Source organism: Copadichromis virginalis, linkage group LG14 (assembly GCF_057382275.1).
Source record: "Copadichromis virginalis isolate Kocher_CV1m ecotype Utaka linkage group LG14, C_Virginalis_male_GT1.1, whole genome shotgun sequence".
NCBI lineage: Eukaryota > Metazoa > Chordata > Actinopteri > Cichliformes > Cichlidae > Copadichromis > Copadichromis virginalis.
Genome location: NC_140631.1, coordinates 28,608,515 through 28,629,204, shown reverse-complemented (window position 1 = coordinate 28,629,204; position 20,690 = coordinate 28,608,515). Strand labels below are relative to the sequence as shown.

Sequence of the window (20,690 nt, the reverse complement as noted above, 5' to 3'; positions counted from 1 at the left end):
TTTAGGTCCGATTCGTAAAAATATTGCTGAGTTCTTGAGATATGGAACTTCAAAATCTTTTGATTAGTTTAAATTCCCAGAAGTAATGGGAAAAGGTACCAGTCTGTATTTGACATTTGATACAAAAAGGGGATACATGCGGTGTAATCTCATGCAAAACATTAGGAGCTATATATAGGCGGTGTAAAATTTTGTATTGGGTTTAAGCAAGCGGTTGCAAGTAAAAGTAGATCTAGCTATGGTAATGGCTCCTTTCCAATACTCCTAAGTATATTCATTATTAAGATCTCTCTCCCATTTATGAATAGCACTCATTGTACAGCGTGGAACACATGGTTATTTCAAAGGATTTACTGCATCTTGCCTGTAATGGTGTTAGAGACTGATAAGCAGGCCAGAGTCTGTTTTTTTATCTTAAATTTTGTTGCATTTGTGTACAGGTCTATAACTACTCACTCACATCCATTTCTTTCAGCAGCATAAAACATATCTTGCAGTGTACTGTAATGTTAATTATAAATCCTTTATCAGACAAAAATTACATTTAAATATGCATATACCCAGACTCTGTTATTTAATGTGTCACAGAATTGTAAGTGACTCGTAATGTCTACTAATGTAATATAAATGTAATAATAATAACAATAATGTAAACACAAAAATGGCAACATAATATAAATTGTTACTGTTTTTTTTTTTTTTTTACTTTTAGCTTGTAGTTTTGCCCATGACATGTTTCTTGGTATTTTTTTCTGGCTTAAGTAATATTATGTAACACTTGGGTGCAAAAATACAAATTAATAAGCCAAAAGCTGAAGACAAAATTGCAAATATTTCTACAGCTACAGTGAACTTTCCAGGAGAGCTGATGTATGCTGGGATGAATGTAATCCACACAGCACAGAATATCAGCAGGCTGAATGTGATCAATTTGGCTTCATTGAAATTATCAGGAAGTTTTCTTGCCATGAATGCAAGGATCAAACAAATGATTGCAAGGATCCCAATATTTCCCATCACTGCATAAAAAGCAAACTCAGATCCTGTTTTACATTCCAGAACAATCATCCTATTGCTGTATGTGAACAACGTATGTGGGTAAGGTGGGCTTAAAGTCAGCCATAACACACATATTACCACTTGAATCAAAGTGCAGGAGCAAATGATGACTCTTTGTTGTGCATGACCAAACTTTCCAGCAATTTTGTTGCCAGGAAATGTGGCTTTGAAGGCTGTGACAACAACAATGGTTTTTCCCAAGACACAGGAAATGCAAAGGGCAAATGTCACACCAAAAGCGGTGTGGCGCAGCATGCATGTCCAGACTGTTGGTTGACCAAGAAAAGTGAGAGGACAGAGAAAACACAGAAAAAGAGAAAACAATAAGAAAGAGCTCAGCTCAAAGTTGCTGGCTTTTATCACAGGAGTTTCTCTGTAGTTGATAAAAACCACCATTGTGGCAAGGGAGAGAGAGGCCCCTAACAGGGATACAAGTGTTAGAGCTATACCCATGGGCTCATGATATTTCAGAAACTCAATAGTTCTAGGAATGCAATCATCTTTTCTCTCATTGGACCAGTATTCCTTTGGACAAGGTGTGCAGTCTGCTGCACCTGTTGAGGATAAACAGAAAGGGTCAGTGGTGTATCTAGATGTACATTTGGGATAATAATAAATTACAAAATCTACTTAAAAAAAGCATATGATGCAAGTAAGACATTAATATTTTAAATATTAGCTATATTTAGACACTAAACATGTCATGTTATAATGTACACGTTCAACGTTTACAGGATATACACTCTTGATATGTTTCTGTCTACCTGTTGAGTTGGCTACAGTTCCATCAGCACAGGGTACACAGTCAAAACAACATATAGGTTTTCCCTGAATTTGAGCTTTTCTGGTTCCAACTGGGCAAACATTCGAACACACCGATGTGGGCATCTGTGACAAAAGAAATATTTAAGTATTTTAGAGGCAAATGATTATGTGTTAACAAGAGAATACTAAAGGATAAGATACTAAAAGTGTACTGCATGTAAAAATAGAGAGACATCATGATTACTGTTTTCCCTGTCCTCCACACTATCTTTTCCTCCTCGATGCTGAGCTTGTAATCACCATTTGCAGCAAATGTCAAATGACCAAGTGTCACATGTTGCACTTTTCCATTTATCAACTGCCAGTTAATGGCATCATAAGAAGCAGGAGGATTGCCATCCTCATCAAAAAACACCTCATCACCAAACTGATTTGTGAAATTCACCTTTTGTAACTTTTTACTGACCTAGAAAGGAAAGGATTATGTATTAGGTATGTATAAACGTTCAATTATTGGTTTTGTTCAGACTATTTGAACAATTTAAACTTTCAGTTAAACAATTTCTCACCTCCTTGGGCTGAATTTCTGACAGGTTTAAACATCGCTTTACTGTTTGTGCTCCAACTGGTTGGCAGAATACCAGCTGATGCAGAGCATGTGCAATAGCATAAACTGCTTTATAGACATTATAGGTCACTCTGAGCTCTGTGACATTGAAGAAATCATGCTCGGAATTCATTAATGTTTCATTGCCTGTACATCTTTTGGTTGTGTCCTCAGTAGCTGCATGTACCCCTGGCAAAACAGGTGTGCAGCCCACGATAATCTCCCAGAAATCCTTCACGAAAGGTGCATTGGGATCTGTATAAGGACTAATACTTGTAAGAAAGTGTTTAAGTTTAGGAATAGCCATCTTCTGCATTACAAATCCCAGAGTTCCACCAAAGGATCTATGTATTTCAGGTGTGGATGGTCGAGGTGCTGTTATCCAAGCCACACAAGAAATCCACTGAATTCCTGTAATGTTCTGGTTCACAATCTCTTGCATCAAAGGATAAAAGTCACCTTCAGAAGAATAAGCTAAAATTACTTTGACAGATGACTGTTTTATTATTTCCACCACTTCTAGAAATGTATCTCTTGTGTACGTGCGTAGAACTGATGCAACAAAAGCAACACAAACCCCAAACTTTTCAACCTCCTCCTTAAAGGCAAGAATTCCATTACGTCCATAATCATTGTCTGACTGTATGGCTCCAATCCACTGCCATCCAAAATGTTTGACCAGTGCAGCCAAAGCTTTTGCAAGGTAGTAGTCGCTGGGGATTGTTCTAAAAAATGTAGGATATTTAGTTCTGTCACTCAGACAAGCACACGTTGAGGAGTAGCTGATCTATAAAAGAGAAAAAAAACACTGAAACAGTGTGCATGCAACAATACATCATACAATGCCAAAACATCAAATATCACTTAGCATCATAAAACATACAACTTTATCTCTTACTATTGGCATATGAAATGGTCCAAGAATTCCAGCCACAGCTATTGACTGAGATGACCCAGAATCTGCTATGAGGGCAGATATAGCTGGAGGGCAATGAGAAGTCGCACTTGCCTCCTCTGCTCCACTAGCCAGCGTTAGAGCAGCACGTAAAGTATTTGTAGAAGATGCACAAGAGTTAAGGATCCTATAGCCAAGAGATATGTTTGGAAGCAGAGCAGGATCGTTGTTGATTTCTTCAATGGCAAATATCATTGCCTGTGTCCATCGATAAATTCGCAGGTCAAATCTAAGGACATTTTAGTGATTGATACAAGTCATAAAGTAACCCAGCCATTGCTTCCCATGTATGTAAAGTACAATGTCAAGAATGAAAACACAAATAAACATACATGCATGACATATGAAAAAGTTTGTGTTAAATCATACCCTTCACACTGCACTTTAGGCGGCTCCTTATCAAATGTAGAGGTGCTGAGTATCTGTTTGATCAAAATTGGGAAGATTCCTCCGATCATTATGTCACCTTCCTTAAACAAACTTGGCATATCAAACCTGCCAAAAAGTTCACAGCCAGATACTGTGTCTGTGCTGAGAACACACAGAAATAGGAGGATACCTCTTTGCATGTTGCACTGCATTGCCATATAGGCATGAGAGCACAGTTCTTATAACAACAGTATTACATGTAGTCAATGTGCTATAATTTCCCTAAGGCCTCAGTGATCTTAGATTGGCAAACTTGGAATCAGGAAATTAATGCTCTACACGTATTGTTAAATGTCAGTAAACTATCTTGTATCGAAAAGTGTCTAAAACTACTTTTGCAATGCACATTAATCATAAAGAAATTTGAAAGGGACTTTAGAAAACTCTTTAGCTAGGTAATGTACAAGTTATCCATAGTCTTTCAGTTTTTCACAGACAGGGTAAATACAATTATTGCCCCTATAAGTAGATTAATTTAGCTTTAAATGATGAATTATTCGTTTTGATTTTGCTTTTTAAAAGTTAAATTGCATTACATTTTTGTTTTTGTACACAAAACTATCTATCTATCTATCTATCTATCTATCTATCTATCTATCTATCTATCTATCTATCTATCTATCTACATACATGTATGTGTGTGTGTGTGTGTGTGTGTGCATGTGTGTGTCTATACTGCATGAAAAAAAATCTGTCGTGATTCATTGGCAGCATTATTATTAAATTACAATTTTGTGTAATCTATACCTTTGTGCCCAGAGCGTTCTCACTCCCGAGGCGTAACATGTCGACGTTTTGTCACGTCCCGCGGCGTTCCTGAGGAACGCGAAAGGAGACCTTCGGCGTTCTTATGGTACGCGGCGGGTTATGGCTGGGATCCAGTGCAATGACGCTTCCGCGGTAATAGATGTTCCAGCCCTGTATTCCAGCCCTAAACCTAACCTTATCCCTAGCCCTGACCATAACCTTATTCCTGACCTTAACCAGGACTTTAATGAAGTTAAATAGCGTGTTTCTAAGCGATTTGAATAAAAAGAGCGAACATGTGTAGATTCAGTCCAGACGGTTCTCATATTTCCTCTTTTTTCCGAGGTCGTCATTTAGGAACGTGGTGGGTAGCCGAAAACGTAATATGGTGACGATTTGTCACCTAGCGTAAAATGTTACGCTTTGGGAGTGAGAACGGGTTGCAGTGCCAATTCCTTGTCTCATAACAGATCTTAAAGGCAGCGATAAACGATTTCAATAGATATATTTAATAATAATAGCAATAGCAACTGGACAGGCAAAACAGAGAAGCAAAAAAGTTCTTTTTTTTTCTTTAGATGGACTTATTCATCATATAATGAATTTTGAGGTTTGATGTGTTGCTTAGTAACATGATCACATGATTTACACATATTTTTAATATAAAGGCTGCTGTAAAATCAGCCAGAACGATCTAGATGTGAGTAACACATACACATATATATATATATATATATATATATATATGTGTGTGTGTGTGTGTGTGTGTGTGTGTGTGTGTGTGTGTGTGTGTGTGTGTGTGTATAGGGAACTGTGTAATTACATAAAAGATGAACAAATACTAAGAGTCGAATGGGTTGTGGATGGGATCTTTAAATGGGGCAGATTATGTTACAGCTGAGGAGCTGAAAGAGTTAAATCCCATCAAACGTTTAAAACCACTTGAAAAATGGCAAAAACTCATGCAATTTCTTGAAAACAACACTTAAACTGAAACATGTTGTTTTACAGCTTATTAAAAGCTTAGGACCATACCTCCAAAAAAAACCACACCCACCCCCCCAAAACAGAAAGTTCCAAACAAGAACTCAGTAATGAGTAACTCCACTGTTATTGTTTTCACTTAATAAAATGTGTTGCAGCATGCTTGATGCAAGCATTTTCATGAGGTGAGTGGGAACATTTCTCCAAGTGGTAAAGACGGCCGCACGGCGGGCATCTATTGTCTGGAACGGTTGTCCATTTTAGAGAACTTCCCTTGCCATCCATCCCCAAAGGGTCTCAAATGGATTTAGATTAGGGGAACACGCAGGATGGTCCTAAAGAGTGATGGTATTCTCCTGGATGAAGTCCCTTGTCCTGCGGGCATTGTGTACTGTAGCGTTGTCCTGTTGAAAAACCCTGTCGTTCCTACACAGACAAGGGCCCTCAGTCATGAGGGATGCTCTCTGCACCATCTGGACATAGACAGTGGCTTTTTGATGCCCCTGCACCTCCTGAAGCTCCATTGTTCCACTGAAGGAAAAATCACCCCAGACCATTATTGTACCGCGACCACTGTGCCGTGTCAAAAACATGTCAGGTGGGATCTGCTTGGCATGCCAGTAATATTGGGAACCATCACGACCATGAAGGTTACATTTTTTCTCATCAGAGAATAAAACTTTCTTCCACCCTTTAAGGTCCCATGTTTGATGCTCTCCTGCAAAGCTCAAATGGTCAGTTCTGTGGCGTTTAAGGACACTAGGCCTTTGAAGACATTTTTTGTTTTTGAAGCCCTTCAGTCTCAGATACCAGCTGATGTTTATGGGGCTCCAATCGGCACCCCTTTTGATCAGGACTGTATAATAACTAAGAATTCAATTGCACAATTTTTATGGATCAATTTACAACAATCCTACAAATTATTCATAGTTCACCATGTGGGCTACTTTATCATGATATCCAGATGACACATTACTAAAGTCACTTCATCCTTTCCAAAAATGGCCCACATTTACAATTTTACATGGACCAGTTGATGGTCACAGTAAATTTTTGAGCAAATAAATAACATAGAGAGAGTTTTTGAGGTTTTCTTTTACTTATATTTCAGTTTCTGCCTAAACCTATTTTGCTGTTCAGAAGCTCAAAGAGCATCCACTTGGGTTTATTTATTTAGGAAAAAAAGAGGAAGGTGTGTAATTAGGGAAATTTTATTCAACCGCCAACTAGAAGTCGCACAATATTTGCAGCAGGGCTTTAATGAATATTTACTTATACAAAAGTAAATGTAATTTCATTTCATTTCAGGGAAAAACAACCTCTAAAAACAACAACAACAACAACAAAAAAAAACGCTTTAGCTCCATGGTGTTTAAATTACCACAGTTTTTCACTTTTCAAGGTCACAGACAGGGGATATACAATTATTGATAGTATAAGTGGAGTAATCTTGCTTTAAATTATGATTTATTCTTTTTCCATCTGATTTTTCAAAGTTACATTGCATTACATTTTTAATGTTGTACACAAAAGCCTATTTCTCTCCATCACAAGCTATCTATTTATCTATCTATTTATATACATCCATACATGTGTTTGTGGAGGGGGGTGTATGTCTATATTACATGAAAAACAGCACGATAAGATAAGATGAGACTTTATTGATCCGATGGCGGGGAAATTTGTGCGTTATGGTGGGGACTATGAAGAATGCATTGCAATGTCTGAGCTCTCAATCAATCTTTCTTCTCTTTAAAACTGGCCATGATCTAGATGTGTCTAAAATATCCCCAATGTATATATTTAACGAAAGGCCGTATATACAACATATATGTTACATATATTGCTACATTGATAGTGTTACTAAGTTACAGGACATTGAAATACTTATAGCTGTACTAGTGAAATATAGCTTATGTAAATCAAAACATAAATGGCAACATCACTGACCCTTTTTTCACCACTGACCCAGCTGTGGTTCCATTTTTTTTAGAGGTGCTTTTAAATGAAGTAACTTTGCTACTGTTTGTGCTAGAGACAAAATTGAAATGATTTCATTAAAAAAAGAAAACAAGCTTTTTAATAAAAAACATATGTGGTGTTTCGTGTTAGTACAAAGCATACACAAGGTATTGTTGTCCAAACACAGACAACAAAATTAGCTCTGCCTAGATTTTACCATGTGTGCTTTACATTAAAATGACTTGTTAACCACTTATGCTATCAAGTCATCCATCCACTCGCTTCCACTTATCCTTTTCAGGGTCGCGGGGGGTGCTGGAGCCTATCCCAGCTGTCATAGGGCGAGAGGCAAGGTACACCCTGGACAGGGTGTACCTTACATTTACTCCTGCATTCACACCTAGTGGCTATTTAGATTTTCCAATTAACCTATCCCCACAAAGTGCATGTCTTTGGACTGTGGGAGGAAGCCGGTGCACCTGGGGAGAACCCACGGGGAGAACATGCAACTCCACACAGAAACACCCTGTCCTGATGGTAGAATTGAAGGATCATCTTGCTGTGAGGCAACAATGATAAACACAATGCCACCGTGCTCTGAATTATTTTGTAATTTTACACCCAAAATTAGAAGACAACTCCAGGCGGCCTGTAGGATACTTGGTTTATAAAGGTTTAACATAGAACAATATCATGTTTCTTTACTTTATAATTTTTCCCATAACCCATTTCTTGGTATTTTTTTCTGGCTTAAGAAATATTATGTAACACTTGGGTGCAAAAATACAAATTAATAAGCCAAATGCTGAAGACAAAATTGCAAATATTTCCACAGCTACAGTGAACTTTCCAGGTGAACTGGTGTATGCTGGGATGAAGGTAATCCACACAGCACAGAATATCAGCAGGCTGAATGTGATCAATTTGGCTTCATTGAAATTATCAGGAAGTTTTCTTGCCATAAATGCCAGGATCAAACAAATGATTGCAAGGATCCCTATGTATCCCAACACTGCATAAAAAGCAAACTCAGAGCCTGTGTTACATTCCAGAACAATCATCCTATTGCTGTATGTGAACAACGTATGTGGGTAAGGTGGGCTTAAAGTCAGCCACAACACACATGTTATTAGTTGAATCAAAGTGCAGGAGCAAACAATGATTCTTTGTTGTGCGTGACCAAACTGTCCAGTAATTTTATTGCCAGGAAATGTGGCTTTGAAGGCTGTGACAACAACAATGGTTTTTCCCAAGACACAGGAAATGCAAAGGGCAAATGTCACACCAAAAGTGGTGTGGCGCAGCATGCATGTCCAGACTGTTGGCATACCAATGAAAGTGAGAGGACAGAGAAAACACAGAAAAAGAGAAAACAATAAGAAAGAGCTCAGCTCAAAGTTGCTGGCTTTTATCACAGGAGTTTCTCTGTAGTTAATAAAAACCACCATTGTCGCCAAGGAGAGAGAGGCCCCTAACAGGGATACAAGTGTTAGAGCTATTCCCATGGGCTCATGATATTTCAGGAACTCAATAGTTCTAGGAATGCAATCATCTTTTCTCTCATTGGACCAGTATTCCTTTGGACAAGGTGTGCAGTCTGCTGCACCTGTTGATGATAAACAGAAAGGGTGAATAATGAATTGAGAGACCGTGTTAGTCAAAGATTTAACTTCCTTGACAGAAAAAGCAGTGAAATTAATTAGAAATCAAGATGATGCCCTACCACATTAATATTTTAAATATTACTTATTTGTATACACTAAATATGTGATATTATACTGAGTATGCTCGATTTGATAAGACATATACACTTCATATATTGGTCTACTTGTCTACCTGTTGAGTTGGCTATAGTTCCATCAGCACAGGATACACAGTGAAAACAACAAATTGGTTTTCCATTAATCTGAGCTTTTCTGGTACCAGATGGGCAAATATTAGAACACAGTGATGTGGGGACCTGTGGCAAAAGAAATGTTTAAGTATTGTAGCAATGATAAATAAGTGTTGAAATGATCTTACTGCCACAATTCAAATAAAGTTGAGATACTAAAAGTGTACTGCATGGGAAAAAAAGAGACATCAGAATTACTGTTTTTCCTGTCCTCCACACGATCTTCTCCTCCTGGACATTGAGTTTGTAATTGCCGTTTGCAGCAGATGCAAAATGACCAAGTGTCACATGTTGCACTTTTCCATTTATCAACTGCCAGTTAATGATATCATAAGAAGCAGGAGGATCGCCATTCTCATCAAAAAACACCTCATCCCCAAACTGATTTGTGAAATTCACCCTTTGTAAGCTTTTACTGACCTAGAAAGGAAAGGATTATTTATCAGCTTTTTATGAGCTTCTTCGTCAGTCAGAAGAATTGTAACTTTCAATTGCACCATTTCTCACATCCTTGGGCTGAATTTCTGAAAGATTCAAACATCGCTTTATTGTTTGTGCTCCAACTGGTTGGCAAAATACCAGCTGATGCAGAGCATGTGCAATAGCATAAACTGCTTTATAGACATTATAGGTCACTCTGAGCTCTGTGACATTGAAGAAAACATGCTCGGAATTCATTAATGTTTCATTGCCTGTACATCTTTTGGTTGTGTCATCAGTACTTGTGCGTGCTCCTGGTAAAACGGGCATGCAACCCACGATAATCTCCCAGAAATCCTTCACGAAAGGTGCATGTGGATCTGTATAAGGACTAATACTTGTAAGAAAGTGTTTGAAATTTGGAATAGCCATCTTCTGCACAACAAATCCGAGGGCGCCACCAAAAGCTGTGTATATTTCAGGTGTGGATGGTCGAGATGCTGTTATCCAGGCCTCACTTGCGATCCACTGAATTCCTGTAATGTTCTGGTTCACAATTTCTTTCATCAAAGGATAAAAGTCACCTTCAGGTACAAAAGCCAAAATTACTTTGACAGTTGACTGTTTTATTATTTCCACAACTTTCAAAAATCTGTCTTTAGTGTATGTACGTAGAATTGTACCCACAAAAGCAATGCAAATCCCAAATTTTTCAACCTCCTCTTTAAAAGCAAGAATTCCATTACGTCCATAATCATTGTCTGACTGTATGGCTCCAATCCACTGCCATCCAAAATGTTTGACCAGTGCAGCCAAAGCTTTTGCCTGGAAATAGTCACTGGGGATTGTTCTAAAAAATGTAGGATATTTAGTTCTGTCACTCAGACAAGCACACGTTGAGAAGTAGCTGATCTATAAAAGAGAAAAGAACACTGAAACAGTGTGCATGCAACAATACATCATACAATGCCAAAATATCACATATATCACATGGCATAAAACATACAGTTTTATCTCTTTTACTATTTGCACGCAGCATCATAAAACATATAATTGTATCTTATTGTCTAGTTATCTCTTACTATTGGCATATGAAATGGTCCAAGAATTCCAGCCACAGCTATTGACTGAGATGACCCAGATTCTGCTATGAGAGCAGATATAGCTGGAGGGCAATGAGAAGATACATCTACCTCCTCTACTCCACTAGCCAGTGTTAGTGCAGCACGTAAAGCATTTGTTGGAGATGCACAAGAGTTAAGGATCCTATAGCCAAGAGATATGTTTGGAAGCAGAGCAGGATCGTTGTTGATTTCTTCAATGGCAAATATCATTGCCTGTGTCCATCGAAAAACTCTCAGGTCAAACCTAAAGACATTTCAGTGATTGATACAAGTAACCAAACTTTTGCTTTACATGTATGTACACTACAATCTCAAGAATTAAAACACAAATAAACATACATGCATGACAAATGAACAAAAAAGTTTGTGTTAAATCATACCCTTCACACTGCACTTTAGGCAGCTCCTTATCAAATGTAGAAGTGCTGAGTATTTCTTTGATCAAAATTGGGAAGATTCCTCCGATCATTATGTCACCTTCCTTAAAAAAACTTGGCACATCAAACCTGCCAAACGGTTCACAGCCAGATACTGTGTTCATGGTGAGGATACAGAGGAATAAGATGATACCTGTTTTCATGTTTGTGCTCTATTATCATATATGCATGAGAGCACAGTTCTTATAACGACAGTATTAGATATAGTCAGACATTCTCTCATTTCCCAAAGGGCACAGTGATTTCAGATTGGTAAGCTTGAAACAACAAGGAAAATAATTGCTCTACTCATTATATATTTTCAAATGTCAGTAATCTATTTTGTCTGTTGTCAGTAAAAATTCACATTTCTTCTATACAGACTTCCACATATAACCTGTAGATGACCAAGAGTTTGATGTCAAGAGTTTTGTGTTTAGGACTACAGTATACATTTGAGGTTGGTGAGAATAATATATGTTGTGTCTCCTCAAGAAAGTGACAGTCATTTCTTCCACAACAGTTTATTGTGGAAGCTATTGATGTGAAATGCCTGCAAAGCACAGCACTGGCTTTTCAGTAATTAAGATATTAATTGCTGCATAACACTGCATGCATGATTAAACTAATTATGCATATTCATTACTTTAAAAACAGGCCTGCTAAAATTATTATATAGTATCCTGAATTTTTTTAACAAGATGATCATGTTGATGACTGTAGCCACGCATGTCATTCCATTGCAAGAATGTCTGCATTTGTTTATATTCTTGACTGTGTGATACAACACTTTTCATTTCTACACTCTTGTTGTTTGTGTTGGGTGCTGAAAAAACTTTGAAAAAACTCATTTCTAATTTTAATTTTTACAGTACGACACATGGCTGTGTTGTGCGGCCTTACTTGTTCGTTAGATCTACCCTTCTTTAGAAAATTTTGACCACTTTTAGAGACATTTCTCATCACGATACATTAATAGGGATGGGAATTGATTAGAATTTAATGATTCTGATTACATTATTGATATAATTTGTCGGCTGGATTCCTTACCAATTCTCTTATTGATTCTCATTGGCTTTGCTTTGAGACTCAATTAAAAGGGTTTTTAATGACATCCTTCTGGCATGTGATTCTGGTAACCATGTTGTTCTTGTCTTGCTTGACCTAACTGCTGCCTTTGACACCGTAGACCACAATATTCTAATTTCTCGATTACATGATGTAGTGGGTATTGGTGGCACTGCACTTAATTGGTTTAGGTCTTATTTGTCAGATAGAACTTTCTCTGTCAGCCTTCTCGGTTACGAATCGTCTTCTGCTCCTCTGTCATGCGGCGTCCCACAGGGCTCAATTTTAGGGCCACTGCTCTTTTCACTGTATCTACTGCCTCTGGGTTCTATCCTTAGAAGGCATGGGATCTCATTTCATTGTTATGCCAATGACTGCCAAATTTATTTGCCACTAAAACACAAGGATGGCATCTCCATAAAACCTCTCTTGACATGTCTAGATGACATTAAAGCTTGGTTGGCTTTAAACTTTTTAAATTTTAATGAAAAGAAAACAGACGTGTTGGTGTCTGGACCCAGTGGTCCCTGTGAGTCCTCCTCTGTTGTTTTAGGATCCCTGGAATTCTATTTTAAATCTGTTGTTACTGACCTTGGTTTTAAGTTGGACAGTGATTTTAAATTGGTGAAGTCCAGAGCAGTGGTGAAGTCCAGTTTTTATCATTTAAGGCGACTGGCAAGAGTAAAATCTTTTCTTTTGAGGCAGCACCTTGAAACACTGATCCATGCTTTTATTTCTTCCCGCCTGGACTACTGTAACTCACTTTATGTGGGGGTCAGTCAGTCATTGCTCTCACGTCTGCAGCTGGTTCAAAATGCAGCTGCACGACTCCTAACAGGAACTCGAAAAAGAGAGCATATAACCCACGTGCTAGCCTCTCTGCACTGGCTGCCTGTGTCTTTTAGAGTCAATTTTAAAATTCTTATGTTTGTTTTTAAATGCCTTCACAGTCTTGCCCCGCCTTACCTCTCTGAGCTTCTTCATCCCCACATACCCTGTCGGTCTCTCAGGTCAGCTGACCAGCTGCTCCTGGAGGTACCGAGATCCAGGAGGAAGCTCAGAGGGGACAGGGCCTTCTCTATTGTGGCTCCAAAATTATGGAATAATTTGCCCATGCATGTTAGAGAGGCCCCTTCACTGTCCACTTTTAAATCACGTCTTAAAACCCACTTTTATTCCTTGGCTTTTAACCTCAGTGAGAGTTAGTTTTCTCTTTTAATTGAAGTAGTTATTTAATTAATGATTTCACTCTTCTTTTATTTGTTTTTTATTTATATCTCATGTAATTTTATTTTACAGTTCCAATGTACAGCATTTTGTGTCAGCTGTGGTTGTTTTAAAGTGCTTTATAAATAAAGTTGATGATGATGATGATTGTTGTTAATAATAAATTAATTAAAGCAACAAAACAACCTGAAGAGCCGGTTGGGAGCCGAAAGAGCCGGCTCTTTTTAGTGAGCCGAGCTGAAAGAGCCGGTTCTCTAAAAAGAGCCGGAAATCCCATCACTACAGTGGATGCATATGTTTGAGTGTAACCCCCATTTGGAACATGCTTTGTCCTGTATAGTGTTTATAGAGAGTTTTGTATTATATACGTTGTAAGTTGGGGCCTTTAGTCTTTTTGCAGGTCCCATCAAGAAGATGGCTAATGAAGAAGAATCTAATATGATGGCATGGCCATGTCAGTGCTCTGTCATTCTCCTTTTCAGACTCTCATTCGTGCAACCCACCCCCTTCCCATCTCCACCTCAACTGAGTCATTCAGAGCTCCATCAAGTCTACATCTTTACCATCACCAGTGTTCAAACTCCAGAAGATCATGCCCTATATCCTATTGCTGCTAGGATTCTGTTCTGTTAAACCCCAAGATGTGTCAAAGCTGCAGATTCTAAATGAGTGCTTAGAATCCATCAAAGGTTGGATGGCTGACAACTTCCTCCAACTTAATGAAGAAAAGACTGAAGTCCTTGTATGTGGTCCTGACAGACATGTACCTATGATAATGAATGCTCTTGGTCCTCTTTCAACATTTGTGAAATCATCTATCGGGAACCTAGGGGTAATTTGTGACTCTGCTCTTACTTTGGATGTTCACTCAAATCTCTGGTTTGGTCTTGCTTCTATCATTTAAGAAACATTTCTAAATTAAGTCCTATTGTATGGACATTGTTATTGCATATTCATTCATTTCAGTTTGTACTAGTTTGGACTACTGTAACTCATTGTTCACTTGTCTAAGCAAGGGCTCCCTGGAGCGTCTGCAAAGTGTCCAAAATGCTGCAGAAAGGCTTCTGACCAAAACATCTAAGTACTCTCATGTGACACTGTTGCTACTACAGCTCCATTGGCTCCCCGTTGAATTCAGAGTGCATTTTAAGATTCTGGTTCTGAGCTTTAAAGCTCTTCATGGACAATCACCAGCCTACATTACTAAACTTTTACAGCCCTATGTCCCTAGGAGGTCCCTGAGATCATGTGATCAGTGCCTACTTGTTATTCAGCATACAAGGCTGAGAACCAAGGGAGATAGAGCTATTGCCACTGTAGCCCCCAGACTGTGGAACTCTCTTCGTCTGAGTTTAAGATCTGTGGACTCATTTAAAAACAACTAAAAACGCATCTTTTTAGAATTGCATTTTGTTAACTTTTGTCTATTTCTGTTTTATACTCTGTCATCCCGTTGTGGAGCACTTTGATCGTTTTATCTAGAAAGGTGCTTTAAAAATAACATTTTACTTTACTTACTTTAATTTACTTCTACCACGATGGGTCATCTGAGTCTAATCACCCAATTCAATTAATTTCAATAAACTTCAATTCAGTTCAATTTTATTTACTGTATTTTCCGCACTATAAGGCGCACTTAAAATCCTTTAATTTTTTTCAAAAATTGACAGTGCGCCTTATAATCCGGTGCGCCTTATGTATGAATTCTGGTTGTGCTTACTGATCTCAAACTGATTTTTTGTGGTACATGGCGCTCAAAAATATGTCAAAAAATGTTTTAGTACGACTTTGGTAAGCTACGAACCACACCGCTTGATGGATTGTCGGAGCATTACGTCTACCGTAGTCAAGAGCCTCGCGGAGTAATCTGGGTCCAAAACTCCATCCACTTCAGGCCCAAAGTCAAACGTACACGTATCACTGAGAGTTAAAAACTCTAAATTCTTTCATCTTTGATAAAATGATGAACGTTGCTGCTTTGCCAGGTGTAACAATTGAGTTTAACATCCAGGCATCAATGAAAACAGAATTTATTAAATTTCAGTTAGAAGTTAGCTCGCTAGCTTCAACCTAAACATGATATACTATGTTCTGACTGAGAGATTAGAAGGTACAGCTCTGCTATCACTTCCAACATAAATGAAGACAGAAAACTAAACAGCAATGACATTTGTAGGGTTACTGAAGTTGGACTAGCTGGTATATAATGATGTGCTATGTGATCGCTTGCGACACAGCTATGTTAGCATAACATAAACACAGTGAAGCTGGAGGATGAATGCTAGCTTTTTTTCCACTCGATAAAAGTTAATGTGAGTGTTCCAGATGGTGAGGGACAAATGCAATCGCATGGCAGGATGCTGTAAACGGACCAAACTTCAGTCACGAGAACAACTGTGATAATCCATCCACAATATGAGGTTAGTCATTAATATACTGCAAAAACATGGGAATACAGCAGCTGCGAGAGAATTCAAATCAATGGTACAGAAGTGGAGGAAGCAATAAGAATGAGTCAAGTAAAATTTGATTGAGCTGACTGTTTTGTTTTGCTTAATGCGCCTTATAATCCGTGCACGTTATGTATGAAAACAGACCCGTTCATCGACAGTGCACCTTATGGTCCGAAAAATACGTTTTACAGTACCAAATCATAACAACACCTCAAGGTAGACCCTACAATAATACATGTTCAGTTCTTCCAAATGATCTCTGCCTGTTAAAATAGTTAGATCTGCCTGTAATTGCACTGAACCTCAAACAAATTCTATGAATCTAATTGAATAAAGCTTTTTCCTATTCTTTCTGTCATTCTGAATTTAGCTGTAGGTCCTCCATTAATAGTAGCTCTATAGGCAGCTGGAAAATTTTTAAATGGGCATTTTCTAAGTAAAAATGAGAACAGCCACTGGAAGAGTAAAACAGAAAAGTCATTAAAGTTCCTTCTGCCAGCCATCATTATTTAAACTGTGTAAACATCCAACTGAAGCTCCCTAAATGTTGTGTGAAAATAAAATGTAAATAGATTGACACTGTATACAGGTATGCAAATAATTACTCACATCCATTTCTTTCTGCAGCATATTTAATGTTTTGCAGTGTACTGTAATTTTGTACATAAAGTATTTACAATATACATATATTTCAAAGGCAGCATGATGGCATGGTGGTTAGCACTGTTTGACACCAATGTCTGGCTGGGACCTTTCTGTGTGGAGTTCGCATGTTCTCCCCGTGTTTACATGGGTTCTGTCCACGTACTTTGGCTTCTGCCCACAGTCCAAAGACCACATGCAGCCACGTGCCTATGTGTTAGCCTTCCAAAAGACTGGCAGTCTGTCCAGGGTGTACCCCTCCTCTTGCCCCATTGGCATAATTTTGTGCTGAACATTGGGGAGGTCAAGATCTCTGTCTGAATAAATAAATAAATAAATCTGGGTAAATTCCCAGATGATTCAACATGCAACTATTTTGCTGGTGATACCTGAAATGAGTAAAGAAAATCAACAGCCTATTTATGCAAAACGATACATAACTTTATTGGGGGGGGGGGGGGGGGGGGGGTACATTGGTTGGGTCCGATTATTGGGGGGGGGTCGTAACCCCCTAACCCACCTGGAAATTATCCCCCTGGCTTGCCCTATGATGGCTGGGATAAGCTCCAGCGCCCATACAACTTGCATTTAGAAACATAAAACTGGTGTTTTAAAATTGAGGAATTATATATTTTTTTACTTAATACTTTTTCCTATAACATGTTTCTTGGTATTTTTTTCTGGCTTAAGAATTATTATGTAACACTTGGGTGCAAAAGTACAAATTAATAAGCCAAAAGCTGAAGACAAAATTGCAAATATTTCTACAGCTACAGTGAACTTTCCAGGAGAGCTGATGTATGCTGGGATGAAGGTAATCCACACAGCACAGAATATCAGCAGGCTGAATGTGATCAATTTGGCTTCATTGAAATTATCAGGAAGTTTTCTTGCCATAAATGCCAGGATCAAACAAATGATTGCAAGGATCCCTATGTATCCCAACACTGCATAAAAAGCAAACTCAGAGCCTGTGTTACATTCCAGAGCAATCATTCTATTGCTGTATGTAAACAACTTATGTGGGTAAGGTGGGCTTAAAGTCAGCCACAACACACATATTACTATTTGAATCAAAGTGCAGGAGCAAACAATAATTCTTTGTTGTGCGTGACCAAACTTTCCAGCAACTTTGTTGCCAGGAAATGTGGCTTTGAAGGCTGTGACAACAACAATGGTTTTTCCCAAGACACAGGAAATGCAAAGAGCAAATGTCACACCAAAAGCGGTGTGACGCAGCATGCATGTCCAGACTGTTGGTTGACCAAGAAAAGTGAGAGGACAGAGAAAACACAGAAAAAGAGAAAACAATAAGAAAGAGCTCAGCTCAAAGTTGCTGGCTTTTATCACAGGAGTTTCTCTGTAGTTGATAAAAACCACCATTGTCGCCAAGGAGAGAGAGGCCCCTAACAGGGATACAAGTGTTAGAGCTATTCCCATAGGCTCATGATATTTCAGGAACTCAATTGTTCTAGGAATGCAATCATCTTTTCTCTCATTGGACCAGTATTCCTTTGGACAAGGTGTGCAGTCTGCTGCACCTGTTGAGAATAAATAGAAAGGCTGTGTTGTGTATCTAGATGTGCATATATTTTTTTAAACCTGAAACATAAACAAACACTGAGTACATCACACTATGTCTTTTGTTTCCTTCTTTTTGGCAGGATGAGTGGGACTGGGGGGCGGTATAGTATACCTGTTGAGTTGGCTATAGTTCCCTCAGCACAGGGAACACAGTCAAAACAACATATAGGTTTTCCCTTAATTTGAGCTTTCCTGGTTCCTGCTGGACAACCATTAGAACACACCGATGTGGGGACCTGTGGCAAAAGACATGTCACATTAACATTCAGGAGAACATACAGTTGTCAAATTCAATACTGCAATGGAAAATTACAGTATAATTACCATTTTTCCTGTCCTCCACACTACTTTCTCCTCCTCAATGCTGAGCTTGTAATCACCATTTGCAGCAGATGTAAAATTACCAAGTGTCACATGTTGCACTTTTCCATTTATCAACTGCCAGTTAATAATTTCATAAGAAGCAGGAGGATCGCCATTCTCATCAAAAAACACCTTATCTCCAAACTGATTTATGAAATTCACTTTTTGCAAGCTATTACTGACCTGAAAAAACAGAGTGATTATTCATTAGATTTTTATAAGTTTATAAATGACTAATTATTATTATTATTATTATTATTAATTATTATTATAATTTATCTAATAATTCAGAAAAATTTCAGTTGATTATTTCTCACCTCCTTGGGCTGAATTTCTGAAAGATTCAAACATGGATTTACTGTTTTTGCTCCAACTGGTTGGCAAAATACCAGCTGATGCAGAGCATGTGCAATAGCATAAACTGCTTTATAGACATTATAGGTCACTCTGAGCTCTGTGACATTGAAGAAATCATGCTCGGAATTCATTAATGTTTCATTGCCTGTACATCTTTTGGTTGTGTCCTCAGTATCTGCATGTACCCCTGGCAAAACAGGTGTGCAGCCCACCATTATCTGCCAGAACTCCTTCACAAAAGGTGCATGTGGATCTTTATAAGGACTATTACTTGTAAGAAAGTGTTTAAGTTTAGGAATAGCCATCTTCTGCATTACAAATCCCAGGGCGCCACCAAAAGCTGTGTATATTTCAGGTGTGGAGGGCTGAGGTGCTGTTATCCAAGCCTCACTACCAAGCCACTGGATCCCTGTAATGTTTTGTTTTACTACTTCCTTCATCAAAGGAGAAAAGTCACCCTCAGGAGCAAAAGCTAGAATTACTTTGACAGTTGACTGTTTAATCATTTCTACAGCGTCTAGAATTTTATCCCTTGTATATGTACGTAGAACTGACCCAACAAAAGCAATGCAAACCCCAAGCTTTTCAACCTCCTGCTTAAAAGCAAGAATTGCATTACGTCCATAATCATTATCTGACTGTATGGCTCCAATCCACTGCCATCCAAAATGTTTGACCAGTGCAGCCAATGCCTTTGCCTGGAAGTAGTCGCTGGGGATTGTTCTAAAAAATGTAGGATATTTAGTTCTGTCACTCAGACAAGCACACGTTGAGAAGTAACTTATCTGTAGTGGAAGAAAAAAGCAACACCAACAAAATGTGATGAAAATATTCTAAGAAATTGCCTAATAAAGCATAACAAAGCCTTAACATCGCTTAATAAACAACTTTATCTCTTACTATTGGCACTTGAAATGGTCCAAGAGTTCCAGCGACAGCTAAGGACTGAGATGATCCTGCCTCTGCTATGACTGAAGATATTGTTGGAGAACAAGCAGTAGCTTTTATCCCCTGTGGTCTGCTAGCTAGTGTTAGTGCAGCACGTAAAGTGTTAGTAGGAGATGAGCATGAGTTAAGGATCCTATAACCAAGAGATATATTTGGAAGGAAAGCAGGATCATTGTTTATTTCTGCAACAGCAAACATCATCGCCTGTGTCCATCGAAAAGCTCGTAGGTCAAACCTAAAATGTGTCATTACAAAAAATCACAATTATAGAATTGCTGCTGAACAATTCTATGTAACATAACATTAAAGATGCAAGCGTAAAGAAGCATGTATGGAGAAGTCTAATGTATCAAGACTTACACTGCACAATTCACTCCAGGAGGCTCACTCTCAAAAGTATAAGTGCTGCTGACCTCTTTGTTAAAAACTGGAAAAATCCCACCGATCATTATGTCACCCTGCTCAAACAAACTTGGCATGTTAAATTTGCCAAGCAGCTCACAGCCAGAAACTATGCTCAAGTACTGTATGGAAAGAAAAACAAAAACAGTTCTCTGCATGTTTACACTGCACTTCTAAAATCAAATGAGGCTAGAGCTTTTATAATGAGCTGGACAAAGGCAAATATCCCAAGGCAGCAATCTGAGCACAACAAGAAAAGGTGACTGCTCAAAAGAAGGTTCACA

General features: G+C 38.4%; 3 protein-coding genes across 3 annotated transcripts; all 3 read right to left on the bottom strand.

Annotated features, from left to right (window-relative positions):
* Nucleotides 1-708: 708 nt before the first annotated feature.
* LOC146694184 (extracellular calcium-sensing receptor-like) lies at nucleotides 709-3,844 on the bottom strand. Its single transcript, XM_085478698.1, has 6 exons — nucleotides 3,756-3,844; nucleotides 3,330-3,615; nucleotides 2,394-3,218; nucleotides 2,069-2,290; nucleotides 1,824-1,947; nucleotides 709-1,613 (listed from the first exon to the last, which is right to left on the bottom strand). Exons 1-6 carry the CDS (start codon nucleotides 3,842-3,844, stop codon nucleotides 709-711), a joined length of 2,451 nt encoding a protein of 816 aa, XP_085334824.1.
* Nucleotides 3,845-8,209: 4,365 nt separating this feature from the next.
* On the bottom strand, nucleotides 8,210-11,415 carry LOC146694183 (extracellular calcium-sensing receptor-like). Its single transcript, XM_085430309.1, has 6 exons — nucleotides 11,327-11,415; nucleotides 10,905-11,190; nucleotides 10,162-10,734; nucleotides 9,700-9,822; nucleotides 9,345-9,468; nucleotides 8,210-9,108 (listed from the first exon to the last, which is right to left on the bottom strand). The coding sequence occupies exons 1-6, from the start codon at nucleotides 11,413-11,415 to the stop codon at nucleotides 8,210-8,212; spliced, it is 2,094 nt and encodes a 697-aa protein (XP_085286435.1).
* Nucleotides 11,416-17,388: 5,973 nt separating this feature from the next.
* On the bottom strand, nucleotides 17,389-20,492 carry LOC146694182 (extracellular calcium-sensing receptor-like). Its single transcript, XM_085430315.1, has 6 exons — nucleotides 20,365-20,492; nucleotides 19,957-20,239; nucleotides 19,017-19,841; nucleotides 18,661-18,882; nucleotides 18,449-18,572; nucleotides 17,389-18,293 (listed from the first exon to the last, which is right to left on the bottom strand). Exons 1-6 carry the CDS (start codon nucleotides 20,481-20,483, stop codon nucleotides 17,389-17,391), a joined length of 2,478 nt encoding a protein of 825 aa, XP_085286441.1. The 5' UTR covers nucleotides 20,484-20,492.
* Nucleotides 20,493-20,690: the final 198 nt, after the last annotated feature.